This window comes from Dacryopinax primogenitus (genome assembly GCF_000292625.1).
Source record: "Dacryopinax primogenitus strain DJM-731 SS1 chromosome Unknown DACRYscaffold_23, whole genome shotgun sequence".
In the NCBI taxonomy this organism is placed as follows: domain Eukaryota; kingdom Fungi; phylum Basidiomycota; class Dacrymycetes; order Dacrymycetales; family Dacrymycetaceae; genus Dacryopinax; species Dacryopinax primogenitus.
Genome location: NW_024467220.1, coordinates 381,332 through 396,870, shown reverse-complemented (window position 1 = coordinate 396,870; position 15,539 = coordinate 381,332). Strand labels below are relative to the sequence as shown.

The following is a 15,539-nucleotide window of genomic DNA, read 5'->3' as shown; positions in this document are numbered from 1 at the left end:
CGGAGATGACGCAAGACCGTTCGTCGACGGCTGAGACATGCCTGCATCTTCGAAGGGCGGCCGCCGGTGCCAAACCCCGCCGGGAGGCTGATCATCGAATCCTGAATCGTACCAGGGACGATTTTCAGTTGACCTTTTGCGCAAGATGCTGTATTCGTACCTGAGTACAGGAGGCGCCCGCTTCCGCCTATTCTCCTGGTTGCTGCGTCCAAAAAAAAATTGCCTGAATGGGTTGCATATTGAACGCACCTAGTTTCACGTTTGACGAGCTTCGTTGTGAATATGAATGTGACGAGCACAAGGTACGCTGCATATCAAGTCATTGCCTTGCCTTTAGCTTTCAGGTACGACGGATCACACTCACTGGGGAAACTGCTCCTTTTCACTGCAGCGGTATATCAACTCCCATCAAGTCGAATGACTGTACTAGTAAAATAGCCTCATGCGGTTGCCATGGGTCGTCTAATGATGGCCTGTGCTGGTGAGGAGACTTAGTATGAAGACACCCGGGGAGGGGGGTACACACGCATCTCTCACTCTGTTCGACATCACGACAGGATTCTTCTAGGGGAGGCCCGGTGTCGTTTCGAATATTGTCGCGTCCGTTCGTGTAGTAGTGGGAAGGCACTGATTCAATACGAGCATGTCCAGTGTCTAGCCCGTGGGTTGCCATGAGGTATAGTGTATACCTAACCTGCTGGCGCTTAACGGGCGTAAGGCGGAAAAGCAACCGGGGCATGAAATGGACTCACGTAAGAAACGTCGGGTGCTCCAATGCCCGTGCGGAAAAGCGCGACGGCGCATGTGGTCGTTACCAGTAGTGCATGGAGTGTGTTCGAAAGTGTGTCACTGGTCTTCGCGGGCACGCGGTGTGCAGAGGGACAGTCAGCGCTAGGCCGAATGTTAGCTCATACGTCAGCGGGGCAGTGGGAACACGGACGGATATGGAGGATGGACTCGCTGGGGGAAAAGGGAGGAAGGATAGAGCATGAGGAGTGGGTGTATGCGCGTGGTCGGATGTGTTCGATTCTGAAGGGGGAGGGGGAGGAAAGGGGGGGTGGATGGTAGGTGGGTTGGAGTGGGGTAAGGTAATCGTTCAAGGCCTAGATGGGGGGCTATCCAAGCTCGTTCTCGTGAGCCTTATATGGGCGTGTTTATGTCTTTTTGGCTCGAGACATACACGTCGGTCTTGGATTTACAGATCGGAGCGCGACGCGGTCGTGTTGAAACATCACGTGTGCGTTCCGGATCGTCACGCGAAACCCGTTGGAACAGAGACTGGGATATGCTGAACAAGCAGATGAACATTAGGAGTTACAGGAACGAAATTACAACAACGGCGGCGTGGGGTTAGTACCCGAGGCCGGAATGACCACTCCAATGGATCCTTTCCCGCTTCCCCTCAAGCCGCTCCTCGATAACCCTTACAACAACTTCTGCCTGCACGGGAATAGCGTTGCCGTGGAAGCCCTCTGGATAATTGAAGTCTGGAATGTTTGGCGGGCCGACGACAGTGTCGTTCTGTATGCCGAAATAGGCCTTGCCCAGTACACCAGCAGTCCATTCGTAGTCTCTCGCGTAGCCACCAGGATAGAACATCTCGATGACTGTCGACAAAGGGTGTGGCGGCATGAGCAGCTGATGCGTAAGCCCATTGCCGTGAACGCCGAGCATCACCTGTCAGAATATATTAGTAAATGTTACACATTACAGTACTGGAAACGTACGACAGTGCGCGCAGCTCGCCGTAGTTGTTCTTCCCGGCTGAGTTCCTCGGCGTGTACCACATCCAGAACCCATCCCTTGCGATGACACATGTCTTCCAATGCCTGTACAAGTCGTTGGTGATCTGCTTCGATCAGGCGTCTCCTGCTGCGCTGCCTCGAGATGTACGTGATGACCGGTGCGTCTGGTTCGCCGTCGACCAGAGGTGGATCCATTGCCCTTAAGCCCATGTCGAGGACGCGATGAGGCACGCCTGCGAACGCGCCGACACGCCGACGGGCGTTCTCGTACCAGTACTTGTTCCGGCCTTCACCACCAGTGCCGTATTGCCCACCCCCGATCATCCATGGTCCAGCAGGAGTACGCGAAGTTGGCCCTGTCTGATCACCTCGAAAAGCTGCAGATCGGTCGATGAAGAGCGCTGCCGGGAAGCGGAACGCCTAAGAAGTCGGTCAGTGGATCCAAGAAATCCGAAATTCATGCGCGTATATTTACCTTATATGGTGTTCTGACGAGATCCGCAAACTGGTCGAACGTGGGCTTGAACATAGGTGTGATGGATGGCCACATGGCAGGCTGTGAAACATGCTCATCAGCTGTGTTTCCATCAATCTGGTCTCGACTCACCAAAAAGAACTGATTGAAACGCGGCGAATCCCTGTGCAGCCAAGCCATCAACTATCAGCGCCATGCCCCACTCTCCAAAAGTAGCAAGTGAACTGACGTAAAACCTGCCTCATCGCAGTGTACGAAGATGATCCTATCCGGGCTCGGGGCTAATACACTCCCATCTGGCTGGGGCATAGGATCGAAGTTGGTGAGCATTCGTTCGGTGCCGAAGAGAAGTTCGGCAGCAACGTGGTAATAGTGCTTGAGGAATTGGTCGGGGTCATTGCAGATAAGCTGAGACTATGTTAGCTCAATGTGATCCATGAAAAGGGGAATCTACACACCGACAAGCCTTCTACATCCCACACTCGCTCACCCCAACGCTTCCTCGCTTCGTCTACTGTTATCACCTGCATCTCCTTGTCTGTCGGCTCTCTCAGATGTCCATTCTCGTGGTCCCCGGGTAAACCCGTCGCCGTGATCAGCCGTCGCTGGGGCCAGTAGCCTTCATCGAAGCCCCCTTCGTCGGAAACGATGAAGAACGTCCCGTTAGAAAGATATAGGTTTGTGAAGAAGGTCCATCCTGGGGCGTGGGCGAGTAGGGTAGAGGCAGTCACACCTTTCGTGCGAGGTGGCGCAACAAAAAGTCGACCAGGTGGTGCAAACTCGCTCGGGGGTGTCAGGGTGAATCCTTCAGGAAGGACTGCTTCGTCCGAGGCACCACGAAAGTAAGGAGGTCCGTGAATTGGTGGTGGTAAGAAGGAAGCTGGTCGGAGCCCATAGAGATGCGAGAAGAGGAGGAGGGAGGATGCGCCCAGGAGCGCGACGAGGGCGTCGCGTCCAGTGAAGCGGAGGCGTGACTTGGAGGCGAGGACAGGCAGCATCAAGCGACGAGAGAGCACTGCCAACTGGAGGGCAGTGGGGGAGTGGTGAAATGCTCGCTATCGAGCCACAGTTTCGCAGGGAGAGAAGAGGGAAGAGATGTTGATGACGCGAGCGATGGGGAGGCTCGAGGAGATGAGGGTGGGCGGGATGGGAATGAATTGAAACGTGTGGCACGCGGGGTAATAGTCACTGATGAGTGGGCGGCTTGTCGAACAGTACGTCGACCTTTTCCTTCCAGATCGATGTCGTTCTCCCTTCTGTAGTTGACGTCCAAGATCAGAGTAGACCGTAGACAGTTGAACGCCTGCCAACCCCTCCACTGTCCACAGATTAGGGAGCTCGCTGTCGTTAACCGTCCAGTCCTCTTCTCCATCGTTCCCCGCTTCATGTCCTTCATGTGCAGCATACCGTTCTGTTCCAGCCGCATCGGACTAATTTGCCTCCGCTTGTCAGAAGGGTTTACCGGGTGGGCTGACAAAGAAAAAGGGGCCGGGCCAATGAACCCGTCTGCCGTAACATCTCGCGGCGCGTGCCTTGACACCCGAACGAACCGACGGCCGATGGAGGTGGGAAAGTTTATGACATGCAGCGGGAGAATGTTGTGTGATGAAGAGGAATGGTAATTTCCCGCAAGACCGCTATATATGCAATTCGCTGTGCACGAAAATCACTTTCACATTGGAATGAAGTGCGACATGGGTAATGTATGCGGACGATAGAACAAATCCATTGATGTGTACATGCAAGAGGAGAAATACAGCGTGAAAACCAGAGATATGTATCGCAGATAAAATGCACTAGAATACATGCTATGCAAAACCATCAAAGCAGGATGTCGCAAGCGGAAAGAAAGCTATTAGTAATACGGTCCATTGAAAAAAAAATCAAGTGCTTCAATACACCAAGAAACCCACTCGACAGGAAGATACCCAATTTCAGGTCGGCGGAGGGACATGTAGCGGATTGTGCGTTGGACGTGTGTGCTGTCATACATGGCAGTAAGGGATGCGAGGAGAGGAGGTGGGGGCTTCAGATACTGCCGTTTCGAGCCTTGCGAACGGCCGTATTCGAATGTTGATCTGTCAGAGTGTTAACGCGGGAGCGGCTAGCTGTCCTGAGATTTACTCACGCAAGGCAAAGTAACAACCCAATAGTCAAAAGAATGAGACGAAAGATGCTCCAGAATCGGACTGGCCTAGATACAGGCGCAATAAGAGACTTCTTTTCCACAGAAACAGCAATGGAAGATTGAGCATTCTGCACAGTATTGGCGGCGGTGACGCTTTGGTTGACATAGTCTGCAATTCGTGCTTTCTCTTTTTCCTCGTACTGATCAACAAGTGCTTGGAGATGCTCCGCCTTCTGCACCGCGCGCAATAGGGCGTTCTTGTCAATGTATACCGAATTCAAGGCATCCGCTCGTGTTGGCCCAACAAGCTCCGGATTGGATAAGTCGGTAACACCGCCCAAAACACCGTTGGTTGGTACCACAGATCGGTTCAGAGACCCTAGGGAGACCGAGCGTGCAGCAATCATGGATGACAGTTTCGTCTGAGATATGGCAGCGCTTGAATCTTGAGGTTGTACACGAGACTCACGCGCTTCACCAAGTAGGGAAGGCGATGGCATCCCAGAAACGCGTTCGACTGCCGTGTCAGTTTTCAAACGATGACTGGTCTCCGGAGAAGTATTTGCCAAGTTTCTGGACTTAGACGGTGACCCCTTCAGCGGCGCCTCTATGCCCCGGGAGAGTGTTTTCATGCGGCTCTGCTGCTCTTGGCGTGAAGGCGTCACGGCGCTTGCTACAGAAATGATGCTATTCAGGGGTGTCACTTTCTCCCAGTCTCGATCATCATTTGCATTTCGACGACTAGGACGAAGCAGCGGACCCTCCAATGATGCAGTCATATCCTCAGGGATCTCTTCTGGCATTGTCCTCATGTGCGACTTGGCCTGATTGATGAGAGTACGGGGGCCGTCGGAAGAATCCGACATGTAGGGCGCTATTTCATCGTATGGAGGTCGCTTAACTGCGGAGGAGGCAGACCTCTGCGTGCTTGGCATGGCGGGCAGTTGTGGAAGGTCTGGCGGGATGGGTGAAGCTTCGAACCCTGTCTGCCGAGAACCGGACGTCTTCGAAGGAGTCGACTTGTGCAGGCTCGCGATGACCGTGCTTGAAGACTTCCCCTTTCCCTTGGTGGAATGCTCGTCGGAAGAGGAATGAGCGTCCTCGCGCCACAAGAATCGGCCAGGTCTCGGTTTGCTCCCTTGATTGTCCTCCTGGGTGACTGTGCGATGACTGGCATTCGACGAGTCTTGCTCTTCCATCAACGGAGCTTGGGGTAGACTGTGAACCTCGGATGTCATGGGAAGTATATACGTTCTGGTCTTTTCCATGGCAAAACGGCTTGTGACGCTAGAAGACCCAGGTGTGCTCTGAACTGGAGTAAAAGGAGATTAGCCGCATCCCTGAAGTACATGATACATGAACATACCGTCCTCTGATACCACGTCCCAGGACTCTGTCGGAGACATAGCGTTGGTTGCCCCTATGTGCTCGGTCGTTTTATCATGGTTTGGACTGAGTAGCCGCCCAACACGCCTCAGCAACGTTTCTTCTTCCCTCAGGGACCGACTCCGAGCACTGCCACTTGATGATTGATTCGATAATCGAGCTTCGTTGCGGGGTAGTTGGTGCTCTTCACTTTCCTCCTTAGAGGGCGGACGGTTGCTCGGGCCCGCAAACTTCTCTTCGTTATCCTCTGATCTCCAGTTAAGGACGGGACTCGGTGTCTTCCTAATAGCCGATGACTCTCGTAGTCGCTTGAGCCGTTGTTCATCAGATCTCAGATTTAGCTTTGTCCTCTGTTTAATGGGACTGCTCGTGCTAGGTGCACCGTCCGCAGGCGTATTCCCGCCCTCAAGCAGCGAGCTCATGGATAGAGAGAGCGACACGTCGCTTCCGAGGCTGGGATGGTGTGCATGACCGCTGAAATGAGGAACGGGCGTTGAGGAGTCCAGTAAATCAGACAGAGGTCCACGGCGCAAAACTGGTGAGGGTACAGAAATCTCGGGGGATGGTGAACGACCAGGACGAGGTTGCTGTAACTGTCGCTCCGCCACTTGCAGCCAATTGAGCCGATCAAGGTCATGCAAGGTTTTTCTGGGTAGCTTTTCTTCCTCTGAGAAGTCCGACGCGTGCAGGGACAGGCCGGGAGAGCTGCGGCCTGAGGACTGCCCATCTTCGGCCGGATTGATCTCACGAGCACTCAGGGGCTTGGAGATGTTGAGATGCGATGTTGGGTGATCAATCTCGATGTCATCGTCGGCTCTTCCCTGGCGACCACTTTGGTCGAACTTTCCTACACGAGTGGGCGTGCTAGATCTTGAGGATGTACTCCTGTCACCTAGGCGAGTTGATTTGCTCCTGCCAGCCGCACCATACGCTTGTTGACGGGGCGTAGATTCATGACCAGATAATGTTGAAACACTGGACGATTGTTGTAGATGAGGGAGATGCCGTAGTGGATTTGAGCTTTCGGCGTCGCTCTTTTGGTCAGATGGCGAATCACGAGCAGAGCCGCTTGCAAGATATGTCGCCCGGTTCTGGTATTGTATGGCCTCGGGACGAGAAGGGAGAACTTAATGTCCGTCAGAAGTTGTGCATGACGAAGAAAAACAACGCGACAACTTGCTTTTATTCTCAAGTTTGTCACCCTTGGGTAACCTTGCACTCTGCGCCGTTTCTTCTGTGGAAGTTGTTGATAGTGCTGCCCCTCGGTCCCGTAACTCCTTAAATGAGAATCGGGGTATCGGCTTCTCCTCTTCATCTTAGTTACATTCAGATGATATTCGGGTAGAACAGTATATTTGACCTACCAGGCTCTGTGCTGGCAGATGTGCTCGAACTACCCTGCGGCTTGATAGTAATACGAGACCGTAATTTGTCCAGCGTCGAAATAAGCCCATTTGTGTAATCCAACTCCTTGGTTCTTCTGGCGTCCGCCAGTTCGCGCTCTGCTCGTGCGTCTGCAGCAGACGAAGTGGTAGCTACTTCGTCCGCTGAGAACTCCGACACCTCGTTAGATCCAGCAGCGTAACTGCGTGATCGGAGAGGGGGCATTGACATGGGTGTGGGGAGGGTTCCGCGCGGTACTTGCGACTGTAGTTCCTTGAGCTGAACCGGGGTGATCCTCGGTACATGTGTGAAGCGAGAGGGTGCAGGGGTCGCAAGACCAACACGGGTCGAATTGGTGCCTAATATGGTGGGGTTTGGTGGTGATGCGAGTATCGACATATTCGACGTTGAGAATTGTGGTTACAATCTGGGGCGTGGGAGATGGGGAACAGGGTGGAAACTGGGGTACAGTCTTCTCGGAGTCCGACAAGTACTAGAGCTCCTGAGCAAAACGGGACGATCTCGCGGGTCGCGCTAAGGCCGAGGCTATTCCAGTTGGTATTCGTCGTCTATTGTCCAATTCAATAAGATGGTAGGGTATATCAATCCAAATACGCAGCACTTGAAATATAAGCAAAGGCCAAAAAGATGATATGGGTGTGGGAGGCGCTTATTGGGAGAAGTGGGACGGCGTATTGTTGTTGCTGGTAGAGTGGCGAAAGACGCGTCGCAGTCAGGGGTCCTGCAGACCCGAATCACACTTATTGTTATGTCCCTGAGGAAAACGCTTCTCATTTCTTAAATGGTAAAGGTAATATCTACTGAACAAAGTAATTTACAACAGACGATCCTTTTCACATGACTTTTGGAAATTAAACGACAACGGTCATACCGGGGATTGTGCAAGTAGTGATGCCTACTTCCCAGGGCTAGAAGCGTTTTTCGAAAGGAGGTAATGAAAGAAGCAGTTTGTACTTGGTTTGTGAGTTGCTATGTTGCCCATATGTAACAGTATGGTTCGACGGGAAAAGTGTGATCGTAAAGAGTCGTCAATATGCAACCAGTGCGTAAAGATGCAGAGAGGAGGCGAAATAATGCTGATGTTGTTGGCCTAGGCTGTTGGACTCGACGTGTCGGCCTAAGCTTCCGATGCAACCGGCGACACAACTTGGGAATGGAGGTGTCTTGGGCTAGCTTCACTCCCAGATGTGAAATCGAAAAACTGGCTCATGGCCTTCTCACTGTCGCCGTCAGCCATAGCGAATTCGTGCCTGGGCGATCCACAGTCACCTCTGCTGCTTCTAGCGAAGCTGCGGATGGGGCTGATCATGTCTGGATTTGGGATGCAGGGAGGCATGAAAGGAACGAATGTGAACGTGGCGATGTCGCCGACGTGGTTTTCGTACTCTGGGCCATCCACAAATTCAGCAGCAAACGTGCTTACGAGAGCGAACGCGTCGGTGGAATTGTTTATGTTCGATTTAGGGCTGGCGTCTTCGTTGTTCTCATCGCGCTCCATGTTGTTCTTTGAAGAGGTAGGCTGGGATGAAGGCGGTACATACTCCAAGGAAGACCCACCCATCCAAGCAGCCAGGTCAGCTGACGCCCCAGCGAACAGGCCGGCCGTAATCTCAAAGTCCTTATTCAAGTATTCGAAACCGCTCCCGGAAGCAACGTTGAGTGCCCGCTGCTGAGCGGCAAACACGTCCTCGAGCATGTCTTGGGCACCAGTGACGACGGCGTCGCAGTTATTTGTCGTGTTGCTCGGAGCTGCAGAGTACGATGGCTCGCGAGAGCGACCACCTTGGCCGGTTTCAGACACGCGGCGTTTGTGTCCTAGTTGAGGAGGCATCGCGGCGGTAAACGCATTCTCATCGGAGTCCTCATGAACAGTCTGGAAGCGAGCCTGGCGAGGGGAGATGATGCCTCTTCCAATGTCCTGCTACTCAATGTCAACAACTGTGCGGGATCGATCGCCAGCAACGCGCTCACCTCCTCGGGCGCCGACGAGCTCCGTGTGCCGAAGTCAAAGCGTCTATCGACTTCGTCAGATTGCGGGCTCACACCCCATATCATACGCTCCTTTGCGATGCTGTTACTCAATGGAGATGGGGTCACTGGTAAGGTCGCCTGCCAATGTTTGATGGGTTCCGAGTTGAAGACGGCAGGCGAATGAGGTCTGGCGCGCTTAGGTGGCATCGTGTTAGGGGGTGTATAAGGAGGCGGTGGAACTCTCTGCCGGTATTCCATTGAGTCGTACAAGTTGACAGACTCATCGTATATTTGGGCGCGGGAAGGAAGGCCAGCAACCGGTCTCCGGTTCTGCCCAGTATGGGACGATGACATGTTCTGGGAAATCGGGGTCTGTCTGGGTGTTGTCGATGGGAAGGACAGCGGTGAGTTGAAGACCGAGAGCTCCGTAAATGGCGTCTGTGTAACTTCTGGAAACTGCAAGCCCAACCCGTTCTGCTCCTAGATGAAGGCGTCAATCAAGCGAACTCTGACAGTAGGATGGAACGTACCACGAGAGGAGAAATGGATGGCACTGCCTTTGCTTGGCGCACGGGAGTGCTTATGAGCTTAGGCATCTCGATCCGCTGGCTGACCCCTGGTGTTCCTAGGCGAGAGGGGATCTGACCGCCGTTGAAGTTGTTCCAGCCCACAGACATCGGCATCGGGCCAGGCTCCTTCGAACTGTTGCAGATAACAAAGGGATCGAGTGGTGAGCGAGATGGGGCTTTATGTGTAGCAGTCTTCGCTCCAAGAAAGCCTGTTGACTTCAGCGGTGTTGACGTATAGCTGTAGGGGGAAGCAGACGCGTAATCGCTTGAGACGGTTGTGTCCAGACGCAAGTCCGGAAGTCCGTTTTCGTCGTTTTGCTTTCTCCGTTCTCGCTTTAGGGCCGCCCACTTCTTCTTCGACACCTTGGCCAGCTTACACTCCTGTTCGTCCCGTTCGCGTCTCGCCGCTGCCTCGTCTTTCTGCCGTTGGAGCCCTTCGATTCGTTGTCTGGTTTTCTCAGCCTTAATCCGCTCCGCTTCTTGCGGTCGCGTCGGCTGGTACTTGTAATCGGGGTGATCCTGTTCATGTTCGTACTTGAGTTGAAGGTAGGTGTAAAAATACGGCCGACGCTCGGCATGGGTCATTTGGAAGTTCCATACCCACGCAGCCATTCGAGAGATGTCCTTCTCCGGAATAGGATGGCGGGGACGACCAGTCTTCGGGTCGAGCACGTTCTTGTAGGTCTTGGTGAAGTGCGTGCGGAAGACGAAGAACATGTTTGATACGCGCTTGACATGACCAGCGCTCTCATCATCGTCGCCTGTAGGACGAGGGAACATGTCAAGGAGACCCTCGTACCCTAGCAACGAGGAATTGCTGTCGTAGGGTGAGAACTCGAACTCATACTTGCTTGCATCGAAGGTGAGGTCTTTCTTGGCCGGGCGAGCAGGCGGCATGGTCATCTTGCTCCAATCTCTAGGATTTCTCTCGTTCCGCATCGAACCAAAGTATTTGTGGCGAGGCGCTAGCGGGACCGGAGAATCCGGATAGTCGCTGTGACATGATTCCTTCAAGTTTATCAGCGAGGTGAGTGAAGCGCAGAGGGTATTGGATAAATAACCCACCTCTGCATCGCTGTTGCGTCTGTAGGGCATAACTGTAAAAGAACCCGAAGGGAGTAAGATGTGGTAAATGATGAACTGCGGCGAAACTGGTAGAGTTGGGGTTTGACCAGAATGTGGTGGAAGGCGTTGCAGTGCCACTACCGTCACAAGAGTCAATGACCACGATGTGAGGGAGAATGGTATCGAGCAATCGTATGAAGGGAGGGTATTGTCGATTGATACTCGTGGGAGTGGGATGCGGGAGGAGGTGCGGGAGTGGGGAAGGCCCTCTTTTATCTGTGCAAGGTCGGAGTTGCATCACTCGCCGAGAAGCATCATTCGCGGCATCGATCATCACTATGTAGAGCGTACTGGGTCCCTCTTTTGTTCTTTCGTTTGCCCTGAATGCATGAATTGCCGCCCGTGACTTCTGTCAGCTAACTCTTACTCTGTCTTCTCGTTACGCTGAATTCAAATCGGCCCCCCTGTGACAGCGCTAAACGCGATAATGTGTAAAGCCAATGCAGTGCGCATGACAGCGAAGTCAGCCTACCTTTGTCTTTATCTACAACAGATTCTTGCGAGCGCTTCGCTGGCCCAATAATTTCCATAAGTAAAGAGGAACAAAAGAAGGTGATCATGCATATAGCAGGACAATCGTTGACAGCTCGTTGACATGTCGTTGTCCAGATGCGCTTTTTTGTTCCCGCTTGCCTTATTCGGCACGAACAAAAGGGCTCCTTGGTGCAAACTGGGTGGCTGTGCATGTACTCCGAGTCAGATCATCCTTTTGTTCTTTCTGTTCTCTGTCTCGCTAGTCCCCATCCCTTGATCTGGCGTTGTTCAACAATTCTTCAAACAGCCATCATTACAATGGTTGTCAACAACAATATTATCAATGTCAATGCCCCAAAAGGACACTCTTGGTAAATCACCTCTCTCGATCCAGAACCGCCCCTTCCCCTAGAAGGGCCCTGTCGATACGCCCTGGGCATTCTCAGGCTACAACCGAGACATGACATGTTTATTCGAACGGCGAGCCTATTTACGATATGCAATACTCGCGGCGTGGGTTGATGGGTTATAGGTGAGTCAAAATATGGCACGTATGTGATTTCGTCAAAATTTTCTTGTTCGGATGCTTTCAAGAAGGTTTGGGCTAGGGTCAAACAACCATGTACGTCCGTTTGTCTCCGGCACTCTTACACGGACCTACGGATGTGTTCTTCATATGATACTCTGATATTGTCAGGCCATAAACCTCTCAGTCATCGGTGTGGTTGTGCTATAGATGCAAAAGGTGAGTCCACAGCTTGTTTATCGTCTAAAGGCCCGGGCGATGCACATGGTGACAAACAGAACGTGCAAATATCCCCGCTTAGGTTGCATAATGGCACTTTCGGCATGCAGTTCCGCGTATCGCATGACCAGGAATATCCAAGAAGAAAGAACCCTTGGCCTTTCTCCTGCGTTCAAACAAAGTGATATATCCATAAGGCCCTCTAACGCCGCGGGACTTGGGGGGGTTGGGTCCCAATAAAAACTGTCCCTCCAGGCTCGCTCCTTTTGTCCCTGGGATCCCCATCGCCTCAAACTCGGGCACCCCAAGGCACGAGATTTTGCACGTCCACCTTGTGCTGTCGTCTCTGGTATTCGTATCCCACCACCATCGATTAGATGGTACTTGATATCATGTCTACCAATACGTCCTATCCTCCCAATGTAAGTCATCCAGTCTCTCTATCAAACAAACACGCCTTCACACTGGTCGGTGTATAGGGCGGGAACGACAGCAGTGGACCGACTGCTGGGACTCGCACCTCGAACCAACAGACCACGTTGGGCGTTAAATCAGCTCGTAAGCGCAGGGATGATCACTTCGATCCCAGCAACTACAACTGGGAGTTCCGTCCTCCTGGCCTGCATGATGTCCAGAGACTCGTTGACATCGTCAACAATAACAACTCTGAGGAGGACAGTGACAGTGATGAAGACGACTTGCTTGAAGAGATTCATATCAAACGCATCCCCAACAAGTTCTTTGTCTATCGTAGTCACTTCCTTCGCGCATATCGAAATGTCGTCGATCCTTCTTCCGGTCAGGAAGTTCGCCCTGTGCCGCAGAGGTATATCTCCAAACTCGCGGGACACGTTTGGAAACAAGTATTGACCGAGGCCGAGCGCGAACCCTACCATCTGGCTTATCTCCAGCTCAAGAGAGAGTTCGAGGCCGCACATCCGGACTATCACTATCGTCCCAGAACCAGATTGCAGCGAGAGTCTGAGAAGGACCTGCAGAACCAGAAACGCGCAGAGGAAACGGAGCTCAAGCGGCTGGAGAAGAGGGAGCGAGAAGAGAAAGAAAATCGTCTTCGGATTTCCAAGGGATACAGTCATCGAGCCTGGCGTAAATTGAAGGCGGACGTTCGAAGCGGCAAGATCCCAGATCCGTGTGCAGATGTTGGCGGCTGCATAACGCAAGACAAAATAAAGAAACCTGTGATCGAGCATCAACCTGAGGACAACAGCTTGATCTTACCAAACGTATCTGGTCCCGTCGTTCCCGAACACTCGGAACATCTGGTATTACCAACCGTGCATCTTCTCACGTCAAATGTTGGGATGCGCGCATCAATGGCGTGGAAGATGACCGAAAAGACAGACAACCACGCGGAGCACTACGATTCTCACGAGGAATATGATACGGAAGAAGAAGACCAAGACATGGAATATGCCAGTGATGAACCAGTTGAAGAGCCTTATCGCAAGCCCGCTCCTGTACGCGCGGACTATGAAGTGCAAGAGATCCCAGCGCCTCTCCCTCTCCCCAGCACGTGTTTCGCCGAATCGTCTACCAGGGGACGATGGCCCGATGCGCAAGAAATCCCTCCTCCGAGGAGACTGTTTTATCCGAGACAACCGACCGCGTTCAACAACATTGGGCCAGTGCGATCGCTGTTGCCGGAGGTCATAAGCAGCATGAACTTGAAACAGTTGGAGGACGCGCTGATCGCCACTAGCCTCCCGGAACTACTGGAACCGCTGGAGCCGGTTCAGGCGCCACCCCCCGTGAGGCCTGTGCGCCCCGCTATCGAGTTCGGTCGCGTCAATCCCGCTCAGCTCGTTTTCTCTACTGGATCTGAGACATCTTCCGCCAAGCGCCGGATGGTGATGTATGATACTGAACCCGAGCCAAGGTCGATCCGCGACGAGCCTGACGACCCGGTCAGAGGGCCAGTCGACATCGACTGCGACGGCGAAGAGAACACTGAGTTCGAGGTCGACGTTGTCAGGGATCCGATTGACTTCGACATGGATGAACGGATGGCCCCTCCCACCGGTGATGAGGATCCGTACCAAGTCTTCCCGCCGCCTTGCAGGACGAACTGCCCTCCTGGGTCTGGCCAATGGATCCCCGGTGGAGAGTCGCTTGACCGCAGCCACGTTGCGTCGAACTCTAAGGCGCCTTTGATTGAAACCTCTGTTACCAACCAGCATGCGATGTCCGTCGAACCTATGATGCAGGAGGATCCTACACCCGTGAAGGGAAAAGGAAAACGCCGCCTCTCCGAAGGGGAGGAAGGACGCTCCCGTCAGCCAAGCATCGCCGTCGGTCACATGGCTTCTCCTCGCACCCCACGCTCCAGGCAGCCAAGCATCGTCGTCGGACTAGTTAACGGCGCGATCGAGTTGATCTCTCAGGAAGAGCTAGAGCGTCTTGAAGACCTAGAGCGCCTTGAAGAGCTAGAGCGCCTTGAACGTGATGAAGATCAGGTCGTCCACTCCCGTGGGAGCACCTCTGGCAGCAGCGGGAGTACGAGTACGAGTACGAGTACGAGCCCTCTCTCCGAACCGAGCGAGGCGATCACCGAACTGCTCAGCGCGTCGAGCTTCGACACTCCCGTCACGAGCGCAGATGCGGAAGAAGCCTATACCGTACCCAACGACGACGGGAAACATTTCCAGGCCTATCACTGGTTTGGCCAGCCCCTGGACGCCGTGCTGGATGGTGCTGCTGGGGTGGACGCGCGCGGACCTAGGATGTCATTTTCGGACTTGATTACGCCTTTGCCCGACCATCTGACGCAGGAGGGGCTGATGCTGCAGAATATGCAGAATCAGATCAACCAGGTGGTAGAGCAGGGTGACGATGCGCACTATAACAGCTGGACGATGAGTTTGGAGGACGTGGGATTTGACTACTGACGGATAACCTTGGAACTGGGAAATCTAACAAGTCTTGGAAATCTTGGAACTGGGTTGGTATGAGCTCGAGAAATCACCGCTTTGTCACGAGAATAGTGTTCGAATTCGTAGTATAGTACGGTTTGCCTGGAACGTTTCGAATGTATATATGTTTGGCGGACCCCTCCGCAACAGACCGTCGAACTGTGAGAAAGCAGTTGGATGCACAGTTCGTTCCTCCAGGGGCAAACCGATACCGCTTAGCAAACCCTAGTGTCGAAGTGTATGCCTTCCTTGTTCTATTGAAACCAAGAGGGACTCAGTCGTCGGCATATGCCGCTGCTGAAGTGGTCTCTCATCACAACATCTTTGCATTGAGATTAGTTCACACTACAGAAGGGCACAGAAAGTGGATCGACAACAGCTCAAAGTTCCTTCACCCAAGGGTACAGTACATGGTACAATGTCAGGGAACAACAGGGACTTTTCTTTAGCTAGGAGCGTTCTTTTCGGGTGGAGTCTCGATTAAAGGGGAGGACAACCACGAAGAGAAGAGAGAGAGGGAAAGGAAGTAAGGAAAGAACAAAGCATAGTCGTCATCATCAGCGCGGCATCGCCAGACAGACACCGGC

At 53.1% G+C, this 15,539-nt stretch overlaps 3 protein-coding genes across 3 annotated transcripts; 1 reads left to right on the top strand and 2 right to left on the bottom strand.

The window, feature by feature from the left end:
• Positions 1–1,288: 1,288 nt before the first annotated feature.
• On the bottom strand, positions 1,289–3,541 carry DACRYDRAFT_72262 (uncharacterized protein). Its single transcript, XM_040775964.1, has 6 exons — positions 2,679–3,541; positions 2,450–2,628; positions 2,353–2,383; positions 2,221–2,301; positions 1,728–2,165; positions 1,289–1,677 (listed from the first exon to the last, which is right to left on the bottom strand). The coding sequence occupies exons 1-6, from the start codon at positions 3,216–3,218 to the stop codon at positions 1,351–1,353; spliced, it is 1,596 nt and encodes a 531-aa protein (XP_040624273.1). The 5' UTR covers positions 3,219–3,541; the 3' UTR covers positions 1,289–1,350.
• Positions 3,542–8,151: 4,610 nt separating this feature from the next.
• DACRYDRAFT_25142 (uncharacterized protein) lies at positions 8,152–8,672 on the bottom strand. Its single transcript, XM_040774029.1, has one exon. The coding sequence runs from the start codon at positions 8,634–8,636 to the stop codon at positions 8,256–8,258; it is 381 nt and encodes a 126-aa protein (XP_040624272.1). The 5' UTR covers positions 8,637–8,672; the 3' UTR covers positions 8,152–8,255.
• Positions 8,673–11,582: 2,910 nt separating this feature from the next.
• Positions 11,583–15,100, top strand: DACRYDRAFT_97194 (uncharacterized protein). The gene is made up of 2 exons (XM_040777433.1): positions 11,583–12,444; positions 12,502–15,100. Exons 1-2 carry the CDS (start codon positions 12,400–12,402, stop codon positions 14,926–14,928), a joined length of 2,472 nt encoding a protein of 823 aa, XP_040624271.1. The 5' UTR covers positions 11,583–12,399; the 3' UTR covers positions 14,929–15,100.
• Positions 15,101–15,539: the final 439 nt, after the last annotated feature.

What these genes read in the sequence shown, in the direction of transcription:
- DACRYDRAFT_72262 (XM_040775964.1), bottom strand. Translation starts at nt 3,218, where the DNA reads ATGCTGCCTGTCCTCGCCTCCAAGTCACGCCTCCGCTTCACTGGACGC. An exon ending in TGCGATGAGGCAGGTTTTAC is followed by an intron (nt 2,384 to 2,449) that starts GTCAGTTCACTT and finishes TTGGCTGCACAG; the next exon opens with GGATTCGCCGCGTTTCAATC. An exon ending in GTTTCAATCAGTTCTTTTTG is followed by an intron (nt 2,302 to 2,352) that starts GTGAGTCGAGAC and finishes CATGTTTCACAG; the next exon opens with CCTGCCATGTGGCCATCCAT.
- DACRYDRAFT_25142 (XM_040774029.1), bottom strand. Translation starts at nt 8,636, where the DNA reads ATGGAGCGCGATGAGAACAACGAAGACGCCAGCCCTAAATCGAACATA.
- DACRYDRAFT_97194 (XM_040777433.1), top strand. Translation starts at nt 12,400, where the DNA reads ATGGTACTTGATATCATGTCTACCAATACGTCCTATCCTCCCAAT. An exon ending in ATACGTCCTATCCTCCCAAT is followed by an intron (nt 12,445 to 12,501) that starts GTAAGTCATCCA and finishes GTCGGTGTATAG; the next exon opens with GGCGGGAACGACAGCAGTGG.